General features: G+C 38.9%; 1 protein-coding gene across 1 annotated transcript in view; it reads right to left on the reverse strand.

The window, feature by feature from the left end:
• The window catches only part of TFAP2D (transcription factor AP-2 delta), a 76,044-nt gene that overhangs the window by 45,965 nt on the left and 7,039 nt on the right, over window positions 1-23,040 (reverse strand). The window contains exons 4-5 of the mRNA XM_027838298.1: window positions 12,599-12,764; window positions 12,287-12,405 (exon numbers count right to left, since the gene is read on the reverse strand). Of these exons, the coding sequence (XP_027694099.1) occupies window positions 12,287-12,405; window positions 12,599-12,764 (285 nt within the window). The remainder of the gene's footprint in view (window positions 1-12,286; window positions 12,406-12,598; window positions 12,765-23,040) is intronic.

Raw genomic sequence — 23,040 nt, forward strand, 5'->3', positions numbered from 1 at the left:
GATGCTACAAAATAGCATCTATTTATGTCCATAATAAAACTGACATAATCTCTCGAGGGCATTGTGAAAATATATTTTATGATAATATTAGTAAAGCATTTTATGCGGGTAAAACATCATGATAAGATCATTGAGTCAGAGTCACTCAATTTTCACCCTGTTCAAAAAGCCATTATACTCCAATGAATCAAGGGTAGATAAGGAGTCAGATGACCTAGATTTTAGCCTTGATTCTTGTACAAGCAAGGTGTATGAGCTTGGGTGAATCTTCTAACATCTCTAAGTTGTTTTCTTATTATGTAATAAAGAAATGTTCAGATTTTCACTTTTGCTGTTGTTGTTTGGTATTTTTGACTCTTCATGACCCCATTTTGGGGTTTTCTTGACAAAGATATTGGAGTCGTTTCCCATTTCCTTCTCCAGCTCACTTTACGGATGAGGAAACTGAAGCAAACAGGGTTAAGTGACTTGCCCAGGGTCACACAGCTAATAAGTGTCTGAGGCTGGATTTGAACTCAGGAAGATGTGTCTTCCTGACTCCAGGCCCAGTACTCTATCCATTATGCTACCTAGCAGCATATTTTCATGACCTACTTCAGAATTGAGAATATCATTTTGTAAATGGTAAATTGCTTTATCTCTGTTAATATTAACAGGATTATTATTGGTAATAAAAATCATTTCTTTTTTGGTCTGGAGATGAACACAGGTCCTCTAACTGCAGAGTCAGTGCTGTTCTTGTGATGCTACACTTTTCACTCTGCCTGGACAGAGAAACAGATCTTAACATGGCTTTGCCTTGGAACAAGGAGAAGAGGGATGCTCCCTGAAGCCCCGAAGGCAAGTACCCACCCCATTTTGCACTAAATACAGAGATACTGAAAGGCTCAAATGAGAGAATTGATACAAAGCATTTTACAAACCTCAAATAGCTATGCAAATACAAGTTCCAATTGTTGTAATCTGCCTACTTTCACCAGGCCTCCAATCTGGTGATGACTTCACTTCCTGATCCTTCTACACTTGCTGAGTTCAAGCGAAATTTATAGAGGAATAGAGGAATGTGCTGGGAAATGTGTAACAGACTCTACCAGATGCGGTGGCAGTACGGGGAAGACTTGTGTTCAAATCTCACGTCTGATGCTTATGACCTACCTTGGACAAGTTTTTTCACACCCCCCCCCTTCAGTTGCCTCTTTCATAAAATGAGTTTCTCTAGATGGCTATCAAGGTCCTTTTCAGCGTTAGTGCTATGATCTTAAGTAGTCTTGCATCAAAGCAAGAAGAGAATGGGACTGTTTAAACAATGATTGTGACAGGTTCCTGCGCACTCCAGAGATCAGCACCTAGGCCTGCTCTTAAGCAAGCACAGACATAGCTGTCTCCTAGGAAACAAATAAAAAAAAAGTAGTCCCCGGTCAAAGATTCCTTAGTAGGAGAATTAGGATAGCTCTTTTCCCCCAGGGAAAGCTGGCTCCAGGCAATTTAAATAAAGTTCATCGTCCTCCCCTTTCTAAGGCCCTTAGTGCTTCTCAGAGAGCCCCCACCCATAATGCCAGGTGCATCATTCAAGTCTTTCATCCTGGGCAGCATGCTCTCCTGCCCCCAATAAATAATTATCAACTCATTCCATTCTCTCAGCAAAAAAACCTGCTAAAGTGAAAAACTAATCACAATTATCCCTTCCACATCGACGGGTTTAGGGGCTCAGCGCCCTCAATCTGGAAAATCTGCTTAAAAATTGTTGGCCCTCCCTTCATACCATAGAAGTCTGAATTATGGTATTTAAAGATAAAATATGTTGATGTTATATGATGCTATACATATATTTTATGCATTTCTGTGTTTCTAAACTTTTTCTGTGTCATCTACTGGCCTTCATGTATTGCCTGTGGCTTCTACAAAACTCCCCCAAAATCCCCATTTAATTTCTTATGTTGACTTGAGAAATATACATATATACATACATATATACACACACACACATATATATATACACATATATACATACATATACATATATACATACACACACACATTATATATATATATAAACCGTGATGAGGAAAGTTTCACTGTAGAAGGGATAACCCTACACTGAATGGGTTAATAGTGACAATGGTCCTCTGTTTTACTTACCCCCTACATACACAAAGCTTTCATTTTAATATGTTAACTTAATTAAGATAAGAGCTTCAGAAACTGGAAAATGGGAGTGTGGGGAGTTGAGATTTTTGGACAGTAGGATTTGTAGCACGCCCAAAATCTCATTAATTTTAGTAGCTAACATTCGTGGAGTGCATTGCTTTACAAATATTATCTCATTTTATCCTTACAACCGCCGTCGGTGGTAGGTATTGTCCCCATTTTACAAATTAGAAAAATGAAGCTGATACAAGTTGATTGCCCAGGGTCATATAACTAGGAAGTACCTGAGGCCAGATTTGAATTCAGATCTTCCTGAAGGTAGGTACAGAGCTCTCTGTCCTAGTCTATACCACTTAGATTCCTCATTAGCTGCCAAGTCATCCTAAACACAAGCCTGGAGTATTCAAAGTTCTTTATAATCTGACCACTTTCTACCTTTCTAGTCTTTGTATACTTTTCTTGATATCAGTAACTCTACTGTCCAGTTGCACTGGCCTACTTCCTGTTCCTTACCCACCATGCTGCATCTTTCATGTACTTCCTCCTTATCTCCACCTATTAGAATCCTTAGTTGCCTTATTAGGTCAGCTCACACATTTCCTGCTATGGAAAGCTTTTCCCGATTCCCTCAAATGCTAGTGCCTTCCCTGCAAAATCTACCTTGTATTCATTACTTTAAATATATGTGATCCCCATTAAGCTCCTAATAAGCCAACTGAGGAAAGGCTCTGTTTTACTGCTGATCTCATACCTGTATCACCTACCACGGTGTGGGTCATGTAATGGCCAATTAATACTTGTTGACTGATTGATTGTGGCACCCCAAAGGATGGATTGCTTATGAACTCATCAGTGCAAGGGAGAAAAACATCATCAGCATGTGGAATACTAGTCACATATAACAGAGGTGTCAAATACCAGGCCCATGGGCCTCATCATGGTGTTTAGCACTTGAGCCCAAACTAGAATAAAATGTAATTGGGAACTATTTAACAAAATTAAAAAAAAAAATGAAACATAGGTGATGTTAACATGAGGTCTTCTATGTCATTATTTGGCCTGCAGAATTCTCATGCATTGTTTAGTGGTCCTCATTTCTACTTGAATTTATAGGCTATTAATATTATATATTTTTCTCTTGTTATTGATAGCTGTGATATTTTCAACATAAAACTTACAGTAAAGTCATTTTTTTAACCTCTAGAAATCTGGGAGGAAGAAGAGGACAATTAAAAAATAAACTCAATTTTATGTCAAACAATTTTCTTTTAAATCTGTTACTAGTTATCTTTTTAAAGGAGATTTTATGGAAATAATAAAGGCCACATTCAATCAATGAGTGACATTTAGAGGGGTAGCCTGGGGGGAGTAGATAAAATGTTGAAACTGGAGGCAGGAAGACCTCTGTTTAAAGTCTGATGCTTTTTTTAGCTGAATCATTTAACCTTTCTGAGACTTAATTTCTTTACCTGTAAAATGGGAATAGTGATTATCTGTTATACTTCTCTCATAGAGTTATTGTGAGGTTCAAATGAGATAGTTTTTAAAATAATAAGCATTTCAAAAATAATTTTAAGATAATTTTACAATAATAAGCATTTTCAAACCTTAAAGTGCTATATGAGACATCAGCTATTATTATTAAAATGTTCAGACCAGTGACACCTATAACTATTAGTTTGCATAAACATAAATGTGGGGCAGCTAGGTGGTGAAATGGATAGGGCCTGGGCCCTGGAGTCAGGAGGACCTGAGTTCAAATCTGACCTCAGACACTTGACACTTAATAGCTGTGTGACTCTGGGCAAGTCACTTAACCCCAATTGCCTCACCAAAAAAAAAAACAAAAACAAAAAAACCCAAAAAACATAAACATAAATGTCCTGCCTGGTTTAATTCAGAATCTATCTAATTTCTGATCTGGAGGAGGGAGAAAAGGTTTGAAGTCATTTCCTTTTCTCCTTGAATAACCTAAAACTCAACTTAATGGGTAAAGCTTCTAAAGCAGAGCAAACACGGATGAATGACTGCTTTCTCTCCCCTGGAAGTCTGAGAACTGACTGAGACACTTTGCTTGATTGAAAGGGACAGTGGCTGGGACTTACTGACAGAATGCAGACCTGGAGAGGCCCATTGAACAAAGCAGCCTGCTTACCTAGACAGCCTTTTTCTGGCAGGAGCAAAAAGCTATCTAAAGCTCTCCTGGGTTTCCTGATGATAAAGTGTGATCCAGAATAAAGGCAGAGATTATATCTCAAGCACTAGCCTCTTCCTCTCCCTCTAGTTTTTCCCTTGATCAAATTCTGCAACCCAGAAATGCTAATATGCTGTCATCTAGAAATGGTATTTTAAAGTAAATACCGGTAATGCCTGTCAGTTGCTACTTCCTCCAAGAAGCTTTCCCTGACCACCATTCCACCCTCACCCTAGATGAAAAATGACCTCTTCTTTCTCAAGCTCATTTCACGCACCGATTCCCAATAGGAAACCTTTCTTAAACCTTCTCCCAACCACTACCATGCTTGTGCCCCAAAGTTACCACTCATTTATTTTGTATATATTTTCCATATATTTTATATGAATACATGTTCTCTTCCCTGATAAAATATAAACTCGTTGAAGGCATGAACTATTTCATATTTGTTATTGTATATGTGACACTTAGCTCAGTGCCTGACTCAGAATAGGGACTTAATAAATTCATGTTGATTGGCTCTCAAATTTTTGTTATAGAACTTTGGACATCTCTTTCATCCCTTCCTACCTTAAGTAATACTTATTTGAACACAGGTCTGTTTTCTCCTTTTGACTTTTATTCCCAAAGGGCAAGTACCCACTAAATTTTAATATTTTTCATCTCTAGCACTTAGCACAATTCTTTGTACAAAATAGGCACTTCATAATGGCTTGTTGTATTGCATTGAAGTAATCCAGAAGTGGGGCAGCTACGTGGTGCAGTGGATAGAGTGCCAGGCCTGGAGTCAGGAGGATCTGAGTTCAAATCTGGCTTCAGACACTTCCTAGCTGTGTGACCCTGGGCAAGTTGCTTCACCCTGTTTGCCTCAGTTTCCTCATCTGTAAAATGAGCTGGAAAAGGAAACGCAAACCACTCCAGTATCTTTGCCAAGAAAAACTCAAACGGAGTCACGAAGATTCAGACTCAACTGAAAGCTGAGTGAACAAAACATGTTGCATTCTTTTGAAAGAAAGATTGTAGTCGGTAGAATTTTATGCTTCAAAAATTGGGAGGGGTGGGCATGGCAATGCATTAAAGGGTATACTTTCATTCACATCCTAGGGATGGGGGATTTGGTCCTTAGTCTAAGGAATCACTGAGTTGACCAATGTGTCTGACCTTTGATTAAAAAAAAAGTCATTATAAATACAGACATATACTTTCAGGGCTATGCTGATAAATGTTTAACGATAGACTCTCAGGGGGTATAATTTTTTAAAATTTAATCTGCATTATTAATATTTTCTACACCATTTGTTTAAGTTGAGACATTCAAAAAAACAATAATTGATGACCTAATCTGTAGCATTTGTTGATTTCCCAGGTATACATCCTCACATTTAAAATTTAACAACTACGGCTAGTTGGAATTGATTCTAGCACAATCCTGGATACTTCCCAGGAGGCTGGGACTCAGGAAGAGGATTCTCTTTCAAACACTCTTGTGGAGTTCACTTAATTTGTCTCAGTGTCTATGTATGTATATTCTGGTAAACAAAGGTGTTTGGGAAGGGGAGAGCTACAGAGTAGAATTCCTGGTTGTGAATTCCTCACCTTTCTAAAAACCACCAACTCAAAAAAGGACATCATATTAGAAACCACAGGTCATAGGATCACAGATTTGAAGCTGAAAGGCATCTCAGAAGTCATCTAGTCTAATTCTTTTTTTTTTTTTTAACAGAAGAGGAAACTGAAACCCAAAGTTGTTAAGTGAGTTTCTTAAGGTCACACAGCTAGTAAGAGGAAAAACAGGAAATTGAATGCAGGTCCCCTGAATCTAAATTTGGGTGCTTTTTCTACTATATCAAGTCAGAGGTGGTGATTACAGACACTGATAGAGCAGAACTACACTACATGGACACTACTATACCGCTATCAGAGCCTAGACATCATCTAGATGCTTTGAATCTTATCAGGGATGGAGAGGAGACACAAGTTATTTGGGTTGGGAGGGATTGCTAAGTAAAGCCTGATCCCCATAGATAGTCAGGTTTCTTGAGGGATTCAGGCTAAAGACTCTGATGAGTTCTGCTCAAGTGATAGAATCAAGTACTTCTCCAATCTCTTCCCTATTCCCTTAAAAAATAATTAAAACTTTCCTGAAGTTTGAATTTTGAGCTCTGCCAATATCTTAGCCATATCTATGTTACTTCTATCTCTCTATCTTTGTGATTGCTCTCTGGCCTTAATTTTGAGTCTGGCACTACAATTTGTGATGTTTCAGTCTCCAGCTTGAAAGGGGTGAGTCAGTGGAATGTGATGGAGGAGGAAAGAGGCCAAATGATAGTAGTTTCAGGTTTATAGAAGGACATTCAGTAAAAGTGTTCTCTGCAGGGGCAGCTAGGTGGTGCAGTAAATAGAGCCCTGGCCTTGCAGTCAGGAGGACCTGAGTTCAAATGTGGCTTCAGACATTTAACACTTACTAGCTGTGTGGCCCTGAGCAAGTCACTTAACTAACCCCCATTGCCTCATCAAAAAAAAAAAAAAAAGTTCTATCTGCCCTGTTCCAGTAATTAAAAGTATTTAAACACTATTTGCAAGATAGAATCAGTTTATCGATAGGGGTGGGGTGGGGAGACCACTGTAGGGCATAGTATTAGAAGAGTATTCAGATGACAGTAGTACTAGGATGCAGAGTTTAGCACAGTGTCAGACAATAGCTACTTAATACATGCCTTTTAATTTACTAATTGATTACTCTCTCTGCCTCGACCCATTGATGTTATCTACTAAGCTATCTAGTCTATTTCATCAATTGCATCAAATAACTTGACAATTTCATTAAATAAGTTAAACTAGTTATTTTGCATTACCTAGACAAAAACAACCCTATTACCAAAATCTACTAAGCAGTTTTTACAGATTTTTCCCCCTTTTAAACCACATGTTTGGGCAGCTTGGTGGAACAGTGGATAGTGCACATCAGAAAGTACTGAGTTCAAATACTGCTTCAGGTGCATATTAGTGGTGTGACCCTGGGTAACTTACAACTTCTATTGGCCTCAGGTTTCTCATCTATAAAATAGGGAAAATAATAGCTACCTAACAAGGCAAGGATCAAATTAAATATATGTAAAGTACTTTGCAAATCTTAAACAAACACACATGCCATCATTATTATTAATTATATATGTATATGTGTTAGGGTATATGTACAGATTTAAGCTAAGTGAGGAATAAATTAGAACCCAAATTCAATTGAATTTAACAAACGCAGACATTGAACAGAATCAGATAAAAATATTTGTTGATCATCGTACTAAGTATTAGGTAGATATAAAAACACAGCCTTTGGACTTGTAGTGTTTATGATGGCTTAGGAAGTGCAGTAATTCTATACAGGGTGTCCCAAAAATCTTAGTGCAGTTTAATCTATCAAAACTTAAAACTATCAAAATCTATCAAAACTTATAGAGATAGTGTGAATTATTTTAATGCACTCAAAAGCGATTTAAAAGAACTTTCTGAGCACTTAAAAGTACTTTAGGAAACAATCACTACTGGAAAATATATTACTACTTGATAGGAATACCAATAAAATAGAACTTAGTGATAAAGAATCCCACTTAATAGACACATTAAAAGTATATTTACTTATCTGACAGAAAATTTACAGCAAGTGTGAAAGCTGAAAAACATTAAAGTAAAGCTAATTATTATCTCAGCAACTAGAAAGGTTCTAGGAATATTTTACATCATACGGAAGTGGGGATCTATCATGCTTGAGTACCAGTTCACAATTAGTTGTTGTTTTCACACACTTGCCAATCTTCTATATATCAGGAAATTGCTCTTCCAACAATAGATTTCCTAATTGGATCTGCACTACTCTAATAGATTAAAACCAAGTTCTTATGAATCGGGTTTTGGATTGGGGGAAAGAAGGATTTGGACAAAATGTGTGATTTCATTTGTAGAGCATCCTTCACTAAGAGAATTCCCTTCATCAATGCAGGTGAACATCCTTTTTGCAATTTTTATTCTTAAAGAGTTGTCTGGGCACTAAGAAGGTAAGTGACTTGCCCAGGGTCACGCAGTTATTGTGTGCCAGAGGTGGAGCTTGAACTCCTCTTCCTTACTCTCTCCACTATGGTACCCTGCTTCTTATATGGTGAGTAAAGTGATAAAAATTTTGTTATTAATGAATTTGTATTATAGAGTACTTTGCTATTCTATGGATTTAGTTTAATTAGATCGAATAGTGTCTCATGCACATAGATGAGCTCTCCTACTTTACCATATAAAGTTTATTCTTATTATCCATGCACAAATATTATAATCCAGTTCTTCCACAATAGCAAGGATAATAAAAATGTAGCAAAATTTTACTTATGGAAGGGGGAGATGAGTTCACTATATATGGAGGGACAAAAAGCATAGTGCTAAAGACGGGGCCAGGGAACATTTTGGTTCGGAACTGAAACTGAAAAGCTCAAATTAGCAAATGGTCAGAGCTAGAAGGAAGTATGAAACTGAGTATTCACAACATACATAATAACTCTCACTTCTTTTAAATAATATCAAAAACTTGGGTTATTTACTATCTATTGACTACCAGGTAGTGCTTCCCTTGCCCCAAACTGGGCAAAAGCCAGGAGGGAAAGATATATGTGGAGCACTCCATTTATAATGAGTGTTGTTTTCTCTAAGACAAAGTGTTTTAAAAAAAAAGGATAATGAATGCTTTTGAGAAACTATGCTAATCGATCACTTAATAGCATCCTTGCAAAAGAAAAAAACAGTATTGCCCCCAATGCTGTTAAAATTGGGTTTTCAGAAGTTAAGAGAAAGTTGGTATCTTGAGTAGTAAAACCCATACTATAAGTCAAGCCCAAAACAAGTGCATAACAGCTGTTATCTATAAATTATAATGGAACCATCCAGGCCTTAAACAAATAATATTCTCACATCTTGAATTTTGGCATCTTTCTAAATTTGGACAGGTGTAGATCCTGGTCATTATCAGAGAAATATCCAAGCAGTGCCAGTCTCATTATTGATCTCACTATTCCTTTGAATTTTTTAGACACTATGATTTTAAAGAGATATAATCATAAGCAAGTCAAGATAATTGCAACAGCTACATCTCTAGACATTATGTCTTTGGATGTCTTTTGCACTCAAAAGGTGCATCTGAAAATAGGTAATAAGTATGAAAGTTTTAAATGGATTGAAATCAAACAGACACAATTTAAAGATACCTGATTTAGGCCTGTTGTCACCTCAGAAAGGACATAGGTCTCAGTCACATAACAGGAGGAGGATGGCAGTTCCAACTTTTTAGAAGATCAATAAATCATATCCATTCAACTATTATTGTACATATCTAAAGTCATATGTAGGAATTTAAATACTGTAAGCATTAAGTTGGACAGGTAGGTGCTGCAGTGGATAGATCGCTGGGCCTGGAGTCATGAAGATCTGAGTTCAAATCCAGTTTCAAACACTTACTAGCTGTGTGACCCTGGGCAAGTCATTTAAACCTGTTTGACTCAGTTTCCTCATCTGTAAAAGGAGCTGGAGAAGGAAATGTCAACTCACTCCACTGGTTTTCTTTGCCAAGAAAACCCCAAATGGGGTCATAAAGAGTGGGACATGACTGAAAGTGACTGAAAAACAGCAAGAAACATAAGGTAGAAGGAGGGGCAGCTTCTTCACCTGGAAAGAAACAACCAGCTGTCACTATCAACTGAACCCCAATCCAGGGATTAAAAAAAGATTCCACAAGAGTGTAGTCAACAACGGTGAAAGAGGATTTCCCCCCTAATCTATTATCAAATTTTAGCCTATTTTTACTTGTCATCTCCTTGCTCTTCAAATGTTAGACCATTCCCATTTTCCTAAAATGGTCCATAGAAAGCATAAAGTGCTGGCTTTAAAAATAGGTGGCCACTTGTGGGGCATGATGGGAAGAATAAAAAAAGATCCCCTTGTCATCAAATATCTCCTCCACAATCCTGGTATACATGGTACCTGACAGTCTACCATCATGTATTCACCTTTTTGCATCATGAAGTTCCTCATTTGAATGATGCCCCATGAAGAGCACTACCCTCAGGTTTAACACCTAAGACTTGTTTGACAAATAACTAAATAAAGAATAAATCTTGAGCCAGGACCCAAAATAGGAACCTAAGTATGAAACGTGAAGTATCTTGAAATGGAAGATGGGAGGGTGACAAAGGCAAAAGTCTGAACTTTAATTTGGTTTGGGATGATATGGTCCAATACTTCATAAACACAGTATTAAAGAATATTTTGGTGCCATATTTATGCAATATATATGTACATGTATTTGTATATATGTGTATATATACATATAGAGAGAGCACTTATATACACATATACACATATACACATATTTGTGTGGAATATCCTTTCATGTCTAAGAGTGGCTAGGCAGTGTGTCATGGATGGCAACAAGAAGAGGGCCTGTTTCTGTCCTTTTCCCTTAATTTTTACCCCTAATTCATCTTGCATAGGAGTAACCTTTACCATTTCAGTGTCAGTATATATACACTTACACAAAACATCATCCCTGAACATACCAGTGGGTATGTTCCTCATAGTAAAATATCCTAATAGCGAAATCACCAAAGAAATGTGAATCACAGTTGTTCCCCAATAGTTTCTTTTTACATAATATGATCAGTATTGCTCATTGTCATTCCAAAGAAGCTCAGGTGCCATTAAAAAGTGAATTTTGTGTGCTAACAGTAAAAAAAAAATGTGAACAATTGATTTGGATGTTTTCACCATTTACCGATAGGAAGACTCAATAGCTACTTAACATATAAAGACAGAAAAAAGAATTAATTCACATTAGGTTTGGGGAAAAGACCTGTTCCACTATTATATCTTATACATTTTTGGTAATTTTTCTAGAATGCAACATAGACCAAGAGTATTATATATTGTGGTAACTTTGTTCTTTAAAACTCCAAAACAGCACCAAAAGTAAGATGCTTTTTTTGTTTGTTTCTAATGGTCTCAATGATTTTTATGAGAAGGGAATAGATCAAGGTAATAAGTAGAAAATAAGTTTTCTTTCTGCCTCCATAGGAAGATGAAGATAACAGAAGATAAAAGATTGCTGCCCAGAAGGGCTAGGATAGTTATTGGGTGATGGAATGAGGGAGAAACTACATTATTATTATTATTAATTATTATTATTATTATTATTATTATTTGCTTCTGCTTTCTCTGCCAAGAATGAAGATCTTTGGATTGGAAAAGATAGAATAAAAATAGTGGGTAATTGAAACCCAAGTAAAGTGATAGTAAGAAAGTTCCTAAATGCCTTCAATGATTTCAAGTCACCAGGCCTCAACAAATTGTATCTCAGGGTACTGAATGATTTGGCAGATGAGATTCTATGATTCTATTACTGAATTCTATTAATTTAACACTTGTTTATTTCCCTTTAAACTTCCATAATGTCATAAAATTCAACTGTGTAGGAAGAGATGACTACTAAAATTTAAGAAAAATCTTTCTACAATGCATCTGATAATCCTTTAGAAGGCATTACTTTTATCAAACGAATTGCTTACTTGTAATGAAAATTAATTAAAATCAGTTTTATCTGAGCTATCAAATAAATAATGATAAATCTATAACCAAATGAATTATTTAGAGAGCTCACTATATACTGGCCTCTAATGTCTTCTTTCTTCCCCCTCACTCCCAGCCTCTCACTGACTGAAAGGAAACATTAGTCCCAAATGGGAAACCCACCTCAATCACAGTTAAAAGACAATGGGATACAGAATTAAATGGTACTTAACTGACAGTAAAAAAAAACAAAAAGATGCACAAATGTATAATAACATGTTACCAAAAAAAATGTCAGCCACCATCCCTCTAGAGAACCCCATTGACTTTTAGGACCAAAAATCCTACCTTCTACTAAGGAAGTTAGGAGAGTGACATTGGCTGCTTTCCTTCTCCCCGCTGGCAGATTCAAGCCCAGCCTGTCCAGCTTTTCTCTCAAGCATCGTCCCCCATTCTTGGATTTTGCTCTGTCGGGAAACAAAACAAAACTAGTATTTGGAAACTCACCTGAGTTAATCCACAGAAAGAACTGATCACAAATAATTTCACCTAGGAAGGAATCTCATTCAGCAGGTGTCCCTAAAGTGGAGGTGTAGAGTGGACAGATAGGACTGAAGACCCTGAATACCACAAAAGAGCCACCAAATAACTTTGTCTTACCTTCTCAAAATACCTCCCAGGAGGGAAGCATTGAGGCATTCAGGAGGTGAGAGGCGCCTCTTGACCTCTGCTATGGTTACTTTGTATTTGGAAGTGGAACTCAGTAGTGACAAGCGACCAGGGACAGAGCAAAATAAATCTGTGGGGTTAACCACACAAGTGCCACCTTGGAAAGAAAGAAAGAAAAAAAAAGATATCCACGAATTAGTGACAAAGTGAAGAGCACATGAATGACATGTAGATTTTTTGTTAGGCACAGTGGAGGTCATAGCTGCAAGTTACATTGTTCATTTTTAACAACATAAACGTCCCAAGGAGAACCCAACAGATTGGAAAGAACTCATTTCTCTCATCCTATACTTGCAAAAAATTTCTATTTTTTAAAATGAAAACCCCAACATTACACCAGTTAATCTTAGCTCTCCATTCATGACTAGATAATGAGTAAGTGCACACCTTACTGCACTTCATCTTTGTTGTTCCTCCAAGAGACATACCATCTCCCAGTTCTGAGCATTTTCACCCTCATTGCCTCCTGGCTTATTTGACTTCCTTCAAGTGTCAGCTAAAGTCCTACCTTAGTTAAGAAACCTTTCTCAGTCATCTTTAATCTTAGTGACTTCCATCTGAGACTAGCCCCCCCCCCCCCCATGTATCTTGTATATACTTTGATTCTAAATCGTTCTTTTCATGTTGTCTCTCTCACTAGGCTATATGCTTCCTTGAGGTAGCTGATGGCTCAGTGGATTCCCTTGGTAACAAAGAAGACTTGAGTTCAAATCATCTCAGAAGCTTACTAGTTGTGTAACCCAGGGCAAGTCACTTAACTTCAGTTTCCTCAGCTATAAAATGGAAATAACAATAGCACATACCTGAGAGGGTTGTTGTGAGGCTCAAATGAAATAATATTCATAAAAGAGCCTGACAGAGTAAGCTTTACATAAATGTTTATTACTCTCTTCCTTGAAAGCAGCATTTTTTCTTTTGTTTTTGCTTTTCTTTGTATTCCCAGCACTTAGTATGTACCTCCCATATAGTAGGAGCTTAATAAACGCTAGCTGGGTCACTGACCCACCTTCCACGGTCTTCTTTGAGGCTAAAGTTCTGTTAAGGAACCAATTGCTCATTTCCAGGCACAACGCTCATCAAAACTCTGCAAATCTATTTGCAAGCTGGCTAGCGCGCGCGGGCGCACACACACATTCACAGACACACACACACACACACACACACACACAGACACACACAGACACACACACACACACACACACACTTGGTGGTAGCAAGTATAAGAGAGAGACTGCAGTAACTAATTCTAAACTCTGTCCAAGGAATCTCCTTGGATTCGAACCCAATTTCGTTCAAGGTTCACAAAACCTGCTCTTTAGATTAGTTTTTCCCTGGCCACGGACCGCAATCCCTAGTCCCTGAAAAACGCCCAGCAGACTGTGTGAGGGGGCAAAGCCGTTTGGTCTTACCATTACAACCCTGTCCTCATCTCCCACCCGTCGTTGAAAGGTTAAGGTGAAGGTGGGGCTAGCAAAGAAAAAAAAAATTCGGAGTGCTCGGACCATTGCTGGGATCCTTGGTTATTCTAATCACAAATTTCCGAAACGAAACATTATCACCTGAGATCAGAGTTTAGGGATTCCTTCTCAGATTCGAATTCTGCATGTAAGATCCTGACTAAGTGTTTGGTTTCAGGGGTCAATGAGGTTCTTAGCACACTACAACCATTTTTCCCAGATGAACAGGAGGAAGGGAGGAGGGACCAGATAGGAAGTAGAGAAGCATTGCAAAGGATAGCAAAGATAACAGATTTATGGCTGAAAGAGAGCCCTTAGATGTCAGTCAGTTCAACTCCCTCAATTTACGGAAGAAGAAACTGAAGCCCAGAAAGTTTACATGACTTATCTGAGGTCAGAAATAATAAGAGTCGGGGCTGGCATTTGAAACAGAGCTCTCTAACTCCAAATACTGGGTTCTTTCCACTACCGTGAGTCTCTCTCTTCCCAACCCTTCCCAATAATACGCATGAGTAAGTAAATGAGGATGTAAGGATTAGATTTGTAGGTGGTTGAGCATGTGGGAAAAGAGCCTGAGAAGAGGCTTCTAGACAAGTGAATTGCCCCAACCTAGGGCAGAGAAATCGTATTGACAGTGACAGATCAAATCCCGGAGCTCTTAAAGACTGTATTTTCAAGGATTCAGACAAGAATATTCTGGGCCCTGTTCTTCCTCTCAGGTGCTCGCAGCAAGAAGCTTCCTAGTAAAGGATGGAGCTTAAGGAATCCTTAGGGATGAGGACTGGGAGAATGGCTGTAGAGAAGGCCGACTGGATGCAGAGGGTCTAAAGATGTGCCATTGGGACCGACCACAACATCCTCTTCAGGCCTAAAAACAGTGGTTTCCACTTAAAAGAAATGGACCTATGAATCCTGTTTTGGGATCATATATGGAGATCTGACCTTAGTTTCCAAGCTTAGATGTCTTTGATTCAAAGACTAATTTAGAATCAAAGATTAGGAATAATATAGTGATATTTTATCTGCTCCTTTGCCTTTAAAAAATCTTCAGTCCTTTCCCTACAAAGGAAAAGAAGGGAAATTGTTCCAAAATTCCTGGGAGAGAAACTTGTTCTTTGAGTCTTTACTCTGCACCCCCACCCAATCCTGCCTGTATAAAACAATAATAAATGCATTTTATGGGGTTAATTTTTTAAGTGACTCTAGGAAGAGTCAAAATGAAAAGAAAGGAAATTAAATTCATTCTGTGGCATCTTCTTTATAATCATCCTTGGATATGAGTATTTAGTTGTTAAATGGAGCAGTCTTCCAGTTTTAAAAATCTAATCATCCTAAAAACACAAATATAATCTGCCTTTGTCTGTCTTTCTCCCTTGCCTCCCCTTGTCTACTTTTTCCTCCTCTTTTCTGTCTCACCCTTATCTCTTCCATTTCCCTCCCCTCAACTTCCCTCTCCCGTCTTTCCTTTCTTCTCTCTCCTTTCTCCTCTCTTCCCTTCCTACTTTCTTTTTTTCTTTTTCCTCTCCTCTTCTCTCTTCTCCTCCATATCATTATAATAGCAATACCTGACAATTACATAATGCTTTAAAATTTGTAAATCGATTTACATGAGTCATACAATTATACACATCAATGGAAACACAGCCTAAGTGCATATACAGGAAAGTATTATAGTATTATATATTATATATACAGGAAAGTATTATGGTATTATATATTATATATACATCCTTCTTCATTCTCTTTCAAGCATGCATGTATGTACAGAGATGTGAACACAACTAATAACGAGACTGCTCCTTTTAAGTTTAATGTAGGTTGAGGGAAGGTAAATTTCTATGAAACTTGCCCAGCTACCATTTAAGAAAAGGAAATTTAAGTTTCAAACATTTCCTCCAAATTTCTGTGGATTATTAGTATAATTTTGGGAGAGTCAAATAGTTCTCTTGCCTATCCTTACACATGAAGAAAAATAAGTGTGTGTGTGTGCGTGCATATTTCTACTGGAAATTTGTCTTATTAGGCAGCCTGAACTCTATTAAATAAAATCCTAATACTTGGATGTGTTCCTAGGCTTGTAAAAGCTAACATTTCACATATCTCTATAATGTGTATTTACCTATTCCCTAACAAGGATGCAGTGACAACATGAGTTTGCCTACTATTAGTTCAATTTAATTTAGCTCAGCAAGTATTTATTAAGTATCTGTCACATGCCAGCCACTGTGTTAGGTCCTGAAGATGAAAGACAAAAACAGTTCCAGCCCTGTAGGAGCTTACATTCTACTTCATTGTAAGCTAGTACTTATTGGGCGGGCTGTATGGGCCGTATATATGTGTTAAGATTATACTTTTACACACACACATATATTGCCTGAGGATTTACTTTGTATTCAGGATTAGCATCAACTTGAGCTTCTTTTATTTTATTTTTTTTAATGTCTCAGCATCTTTAAAGGGAATTCCTGTTGCTTTGATACTTGGCACTCTTGCAGTCTTTGGGGATCTCTCCTACCCCCACTGAAGATTTGGCAACTTGTAGAGTTTGCAGCAACATAGAGAATCTGAAATCTCCCCTTCCAGCGATTTTTAGGGTGCTAGAAGAAAATAGCTTGTTGGTTTCCTTAAAAAAAAAAAAGCTTTTCTTAAGGCTTGTTAATATCTGGAACACCTGGGGTGGGAGGAGTCCTTCCTGAAAGGGAGTCTAAAGCGATGATTTGCAGACTAGTGCTTACATACCTAACACAATTCACAAATCCTGCCTCATCAGCAGTATATGTAGCTGAGTTTCTTGATGGAAATAATTATACTCTGGGTATATACAATAATTCTTCCTTAAAACATAATTAATAGGGACTGGACCTGTGAATTCATTATTATAGGCAACTCCAAGGTAAGGAAATTCCCTCTATTACTTCAGCTTGGCATTGGTGTCTGCAATTTAGAGTCATAGAGTGCTGAAAGGTTAAGTGAATTGCTCAGGGTGACAAGCCAATATTTTAGAAGTAGCATCTGAACCAATGATTTTCTGGCTTTGAGTCCAGCTCTCCATGCACACTACTCCACACTGCTTCTTCTAAAAAGACCACATATAGACATATAATGGATCACATTGCATTCTCTAATAAACAACAGTGAGAAACTTGATATATAGTGAACTTAAACATAGACAGGGAGCAGGAGATCATAGATTTATCGATGGAAGGGAACTTGGAGACTATGTATTTCAAATGTCCCACTACATAGGAGAGGCAAAGTGGTATAGGCCACAGGAAAGATCACTTGAACTTGTAATTAGAAGTGCTTTTCATTCTGTCTCTGCTGATTTCTAGTCAAGCATGTCATTTAAACTTCCAGAGACTCAGTTTCCTCATATATAAATAGGATTTGCATTACCTACTACACAGTCCCCGATTAGTTTCAAGGAAAGCATTGTCAGGTGTAAAGTGGTATGCAACTATTCACATTTATTCAGTGTTTTAATATTTGTAAAGTGCTTTACTTGCAATCCTGTGAGATAGTGGATTATTTCCATTTATAAGAAATGGAAAGAAGCTAAGAGGGGCTGATTTCATACTGAAAAGAATCATAAAAAAATAATCTCTTCCAACTCTCATTTTTCAGATGAGAAAGCTCTGACCCAGAGATTATGAACTAGCTACTAGTTTAGTATCTTACAAATGGCGTCAAAGTTAAGATTCTGACCCAAATCTCCTGACTCCAAGTCCAGTATTCTTTTCACTGTGTACTTTGTAAGTAAGGATCAGCTCGATTGTTCACCAGATAGTCCCTGGATAATTACAACCACATTACAGACTCTCAAGTATAGCTTTAAAAAAGAGCAAAGTATTCAAATCTTGTGGTGAGTCCCACCCCATTAACACCGTCTCACTTTCTCCTCCCCTTAAACTAGTTCAGTTCTATAAATATCTCCTTGACCCTGCTTGCTCAGTTGAAATACACACACTACAGCCTTTCCAATAGATAAGGGAAGACCTGGACTAAGGAACTAAGTTTCGAAGATGCGACACTACCGCCAGAATTAAGATCCCTATGGGCCCACTTAATACCCTGGAGGCTGGAAGAGACTTTAGGGGAGCTTTAGGGGAGATGGGGTTTGGTGTCTACAAGCACTGTGACTGAGCCTTTGAAATGGAAAAGCTAGATATCTAGGGCTGTAAGCTAGGAATCTGTAGAGGAGTATAGATAAGGTATTTGGAGGATGCCCCTTCAGAGGAGTGTGGGGAATACAAATTGAGGCTAGGATCGGGCTGAATGTATTGCCAGATACGTTCTGCGCTACATTCCAGCTGTGGTGCCCTGTCTTCCTCAGTCTCTACCTCGGCCTCAGTCCCACCTTCTGGATCTTTGGCCCCAGAGTTGATCTTGTTGATCCTGTCCTGTAAATCTCCCCTCCCCACAACAATTAGGGTTCAGGAAACTGCAGTCTTCTCTTCCCTTACAGGAGTGGGATTCCAGTTCTCCTGAAGCTGCCCCTGAGCTACGCACGTCTCAGTTCTCTCTACCTCTAAGGAAAACTCCCCAACAAATAGCCCCATTCATCGCCCTTTCCAAGATAAGATCAATATTTCCTTCGAAGCTCCAGCAAGCTTGGGTCTCCGTGTAGCATTTGCAAAGAAAAAGCTCCCCACTCCCAACAGTCTGTGCCGCGGTGGCGTCGGTGTTGACATAATTAGAGAAAATCTTGAGAGCAAAATAAATGTTCTGTTCGCCTTACAGCCAAACAGATGTTTACAATTCAAATGAAAGAAATACAAACGGCAGGGATTTTCGCCTCCCCCCACCCCCCCTTCATCTCCAGTGATCGCTCGTTTTCTCTGACACATTAAAAATGTGTAAGCGATTACTGGAGTTTCCTGTCCCTGTTTGTTATACAGTTGGATTTGCAGGAGGTTCAGCTGTATGAGCTGGGTCTCCAAATGAGCTTCTTCCCTGTTTCTCTTTCCCTCCAGCCCCGTACTCTCTCCCCCTCTCCCACTAACCTTTCCTTCCTACGCGCGCGCGCGCGCGCGCCCGCACACACACACGCACGCACACACATACACAAACACACACACAAACACACACACAGCCACCCCCCCCGAAACCGCAGCATTTATTAATTGTAATGAAAGAGCAATTGGGGGATTTAATTGGTTTCCAATGGACCCTTGATAAGGCGACAGCGGCTTTAATTGCGCTACTTTGCAACGGGTGCGCAAATGCAGTTATTACTGGATTAGGAGAGCTCTGTGTGTTTGCCTGCAAGCCGGCTCCTCCTAGCTAGAGAGGAAGAGTAAAGGCATAACAAAAGAAGGGAAACAGAAATGGAAGATTGTCTCCAACTCTACCGGGCGGGGTGCGTAGTTGATGTTATTGAACTCTCCCCACCCTTTGGAAGCCACTCCAAAATGGAGAACATGTGGTCCATAGTGCAATTGGTGAAAGCCGAGGCGTGCACCGAGCTTGGGAGGGCCAGCACACCTTAGCCCACCAAGCCCATGCTCTAGGCATACGTAGGGGTGTGAAGCTTTTTGTTGTGCAGGGAAATTGAGCGGGAAGAGACTGGCAAGAATTAGCCATAGAATTTCAGAACAGGAAAGGAATTTAGGGACCATCTAATCCAACCTACTTACATGGGGAGTGTGAAAACAGGCCTAGAGAAAGAAGTGAATGGCCCAAGGTCACTCACACACAATGAGTTTATTCGTATGATAAAGAGATAGTAAACAGAGAATATTGGAACCATTGAATCACGTATATTAGGCGCCTTAGAAAAGAGCAACCATCCCTATGGATTTCTAAACTAGATACAGTTGTCTGTCGTTCCATCGTGTCCTTTATTCTGTTAGTTGGAAGGCAGTTATTTAACTCTGTGCTGGGAACTTACTGCAGAGATGCTTTTCGCTGTCTGACTGATTTCTGGGGATACAAATTGCAAATGAAAAAGAAAGGAAAGGTTTATTTCCCTTCTTTTTTGCACTTTCCTCCCCACCTACGTCGCAGGGTATGTAAAAGCTTCACCTATCCCCTCCGCCCGGCCTGGAGTTGCATAGGTTAGAGCTTTCTAAGAGCAGAACTAGAGGGGTTTTAGAAAGTAAGAACCTATGCACCGCCCCCAACCCCCATCCTCCCTAGCTTCACTAGTTAACGCCCTAAGAAGAGCAGAGGAGGCTAGCAGCCTGGGCCACACGACGTTACTGGCAGACTTTTGGCGACTGATGTTGAACTGCTTTTAAGAAAGGGTTTTTTTTTAATTAAATGAGATCTGACAATGTTTGTACCGGAGCATTAACGCCTCAGCCTTGGCATGTCAGTCACCTCTAAGCGATTTGACAAACTCAAGAGCTCTTAAAACGTGCAGAGTTCAGATCATATTAATTCCCCAAAAATGTTTTGATTCAAAGTAGTTTGTATTTTATGTTGCCAAGGGCAATCGAGAAAGAGCTATTGCCGGTAGCCTGGGCCCTCTCTCTTCGTGGCCCAGAGGCTATAGCGGTATTTAAGCTTCTGAAATTAGCCTGGGGCAGGAAGGCAGAAGGATCACAAAGTGAAACAAGAGCTCTTTCCCCACCCCCACCTCCTCTTTTTTTTTTTGGATTTTGACAGCTGAGTTTTATAAAGAGATACATGGGCCAAATGTCATCATGTTGCCTTTAAAAATTCAAATATTTATAGGTAAGATTAATTCCCCCCCACCTCCATTTCAGTCAAGAAGTCCCCAACTAAGGCGGATCCCTTACCCTACTATTCAAATAAAAGAACCCATCAAGATCACTACAGTTAGTGTTAGGATTATTATAGTTCCTTTATTATTAAATGCGTCTACTGGGGGATGAAAGGTGCGACTTTCTAACAAAGAAAAGAAAGGGAGTAACCGAGAGGATTCTTGGAGGAAAAAAAAAGGCTTGAATTTTTTTTAATGATTAAAAACACAGACGACTCCTGTAAATAGGAGCTTCATTTCTTCAAGAGCTGTCTTTTGAAACTGGGAATCTGAATATTCAACTAAGGCAAAGCCCCACTCTGTATGTACAACATTAATATGATCTCTGCAGAGTTTGGTACTCAGAAATATTAACATATCAAAGCAGGCGCCCGAGGCTAGAGAAGCTATCGATACGAGAGCGCCCCGGTAAAGTAAAGATTATTGGTTGTGATGGTTAGAATGGCGGAGCTCCGGGCGAAATCTTGCACACCATTAACTGAAAGTGATAGCACAGGGATAGCTGCATCAGATTCGGTGGCAAATATTTTATCTAGATAGTAATTACCTCGCTACTGCCTCTGTCTCCTTGTACATTCTTTTACTTTCCGACCCTTATTAAAGGCAAACACAAACTAATTGCCCCGTGTATCAGCTAGACCCTGAAATGTCATTCTTTTCTTGGAGAACAGAGAAAGGAGAGAGAGAGAAAGAGAGACAGAGAGAGAGACAGAGAGAGACAGAGAGGCACACACAGAGACACAGAGACAGACAGAGAAAGAGAGAGACAAACACAGAGACAAAAAGAGAAAAAGACACAAGCAGAGACAGAGTCAGAGAGACAAAGACAACAGATCACAGACAGAGACACAGAGATAGATGCAGAGAGATAAAGGCAGAGACGGACAAAGAAAGAGGTAGAAAAAGACATTTAGAGAGAGACAGAGATAACACACACATACACACACACACAAGAAAACACAGACACTGAAAGGAAAACTAAGTACAATTGCTGAACCAGATGAACAGAGAAATGGCACCTGGAGCTTTTACAGGAACGATAGGTCCATGGTTAGAACTTCGAGAATCAAATTATATTTCATGTCTTCTGAAAAGAAATCTAGGGTTTTTTAAAAAATTATTATTCCTTTAATTTAGAAAAGAAGAAGAGTGTCAGATGATCTGGGGGAACTTCATGGGAGACAAGAACGAATCAGGAGAAAGTTGCGCATTTTTACGCAGCCCGAATTTATGTCACCCTTGGATTACACGTGGAAAGTAACACGAAAGTATGTAATGAAAAAGTAAGAGCAATTTAAATATGAATTATCCCCAAATCCTGGAGTGTCTCCCCCACTTTGTAGTTAGCATCTGTCACCTGATCTACAAGAAGAAAAAAAAAGTTAACCTAATGCTTGGCATGGAGCGCTCCTGCAGCGCCTTAGTGACAGGAGGAAAGGGCTGCTTTTTCTTTCTTTCAGAAAACAGGAAAAATGTTTGTATCATATCTTTCCGCATTTTAGACTTAAAGGTATGGCTTTAAGAGTTGCACTAACTTTGCGGTGAAACTAGTGGTTGTAGCTGAATGAGGCAGGAAAAGTTCCTTTTCTTGGAGCTGATTTCTTTTGCGACCAGTTTTTAAATCCTCGAAAACCTTGATCACTCTTAAGGAAAACACAGATGCTCTCACGCACGCACCCTGGCAACAATCGGTTATAGCAGTAGTCAGAACGCCTTAACCAGAGCTTCAGAGATGGAATAAATTGTCTAGGAGAAAACCGAAAGCTCGGAATCTTCTCAACTGGGAGATGAATCTTAGTCAATATAGGAACCCTAATGTATTTCCCTCCCCCCTCTTTGCTAACGACTGAAGTGTTTTCTCGAGTGTCAGACTGGGGTTCGTAATCTCAGACTTGACATCCTTTATCAGGTGTAATTAACAGTACCATATTCTAACCAGAGAGAAACAATTACACACCTATGAAAACCATTTTCTCTACATACAGCTTTAGGAGCCAGCGCTCAGTTTCTCTGCTCCAAACACCAAATTCTCTAGTACGAAGATGACCTCCTAAATTTAAACTTACGGAATCCAAACTAATAGAACTGTCTCACATCCTTTCCCCTCACCCTTTCCAGTATATTTCCTAATTCTTTTCCTCACTTTTTCTTTCCCTTAACTTTCCTGAGCTATTACAGGAGTTGAACTC

Source organism: Vombatus ursinus, unplaced genomic scaffold (genome assembly GCF_900497805.2).
Source record: "Vombatus ursinus unplaced genomic scaffold, bare-nosed wombat genome assembly UNPS02014826.1, whole genome shotgun sequence".
In the NCBI taxonomy this organism is placed as follows: domain Eukaryota; kingdom Metazoa; phylum Chordata; class Mammalia; order Diprotodontia; family Vombatidae; genus Vombatus; species Vombatus ursinus.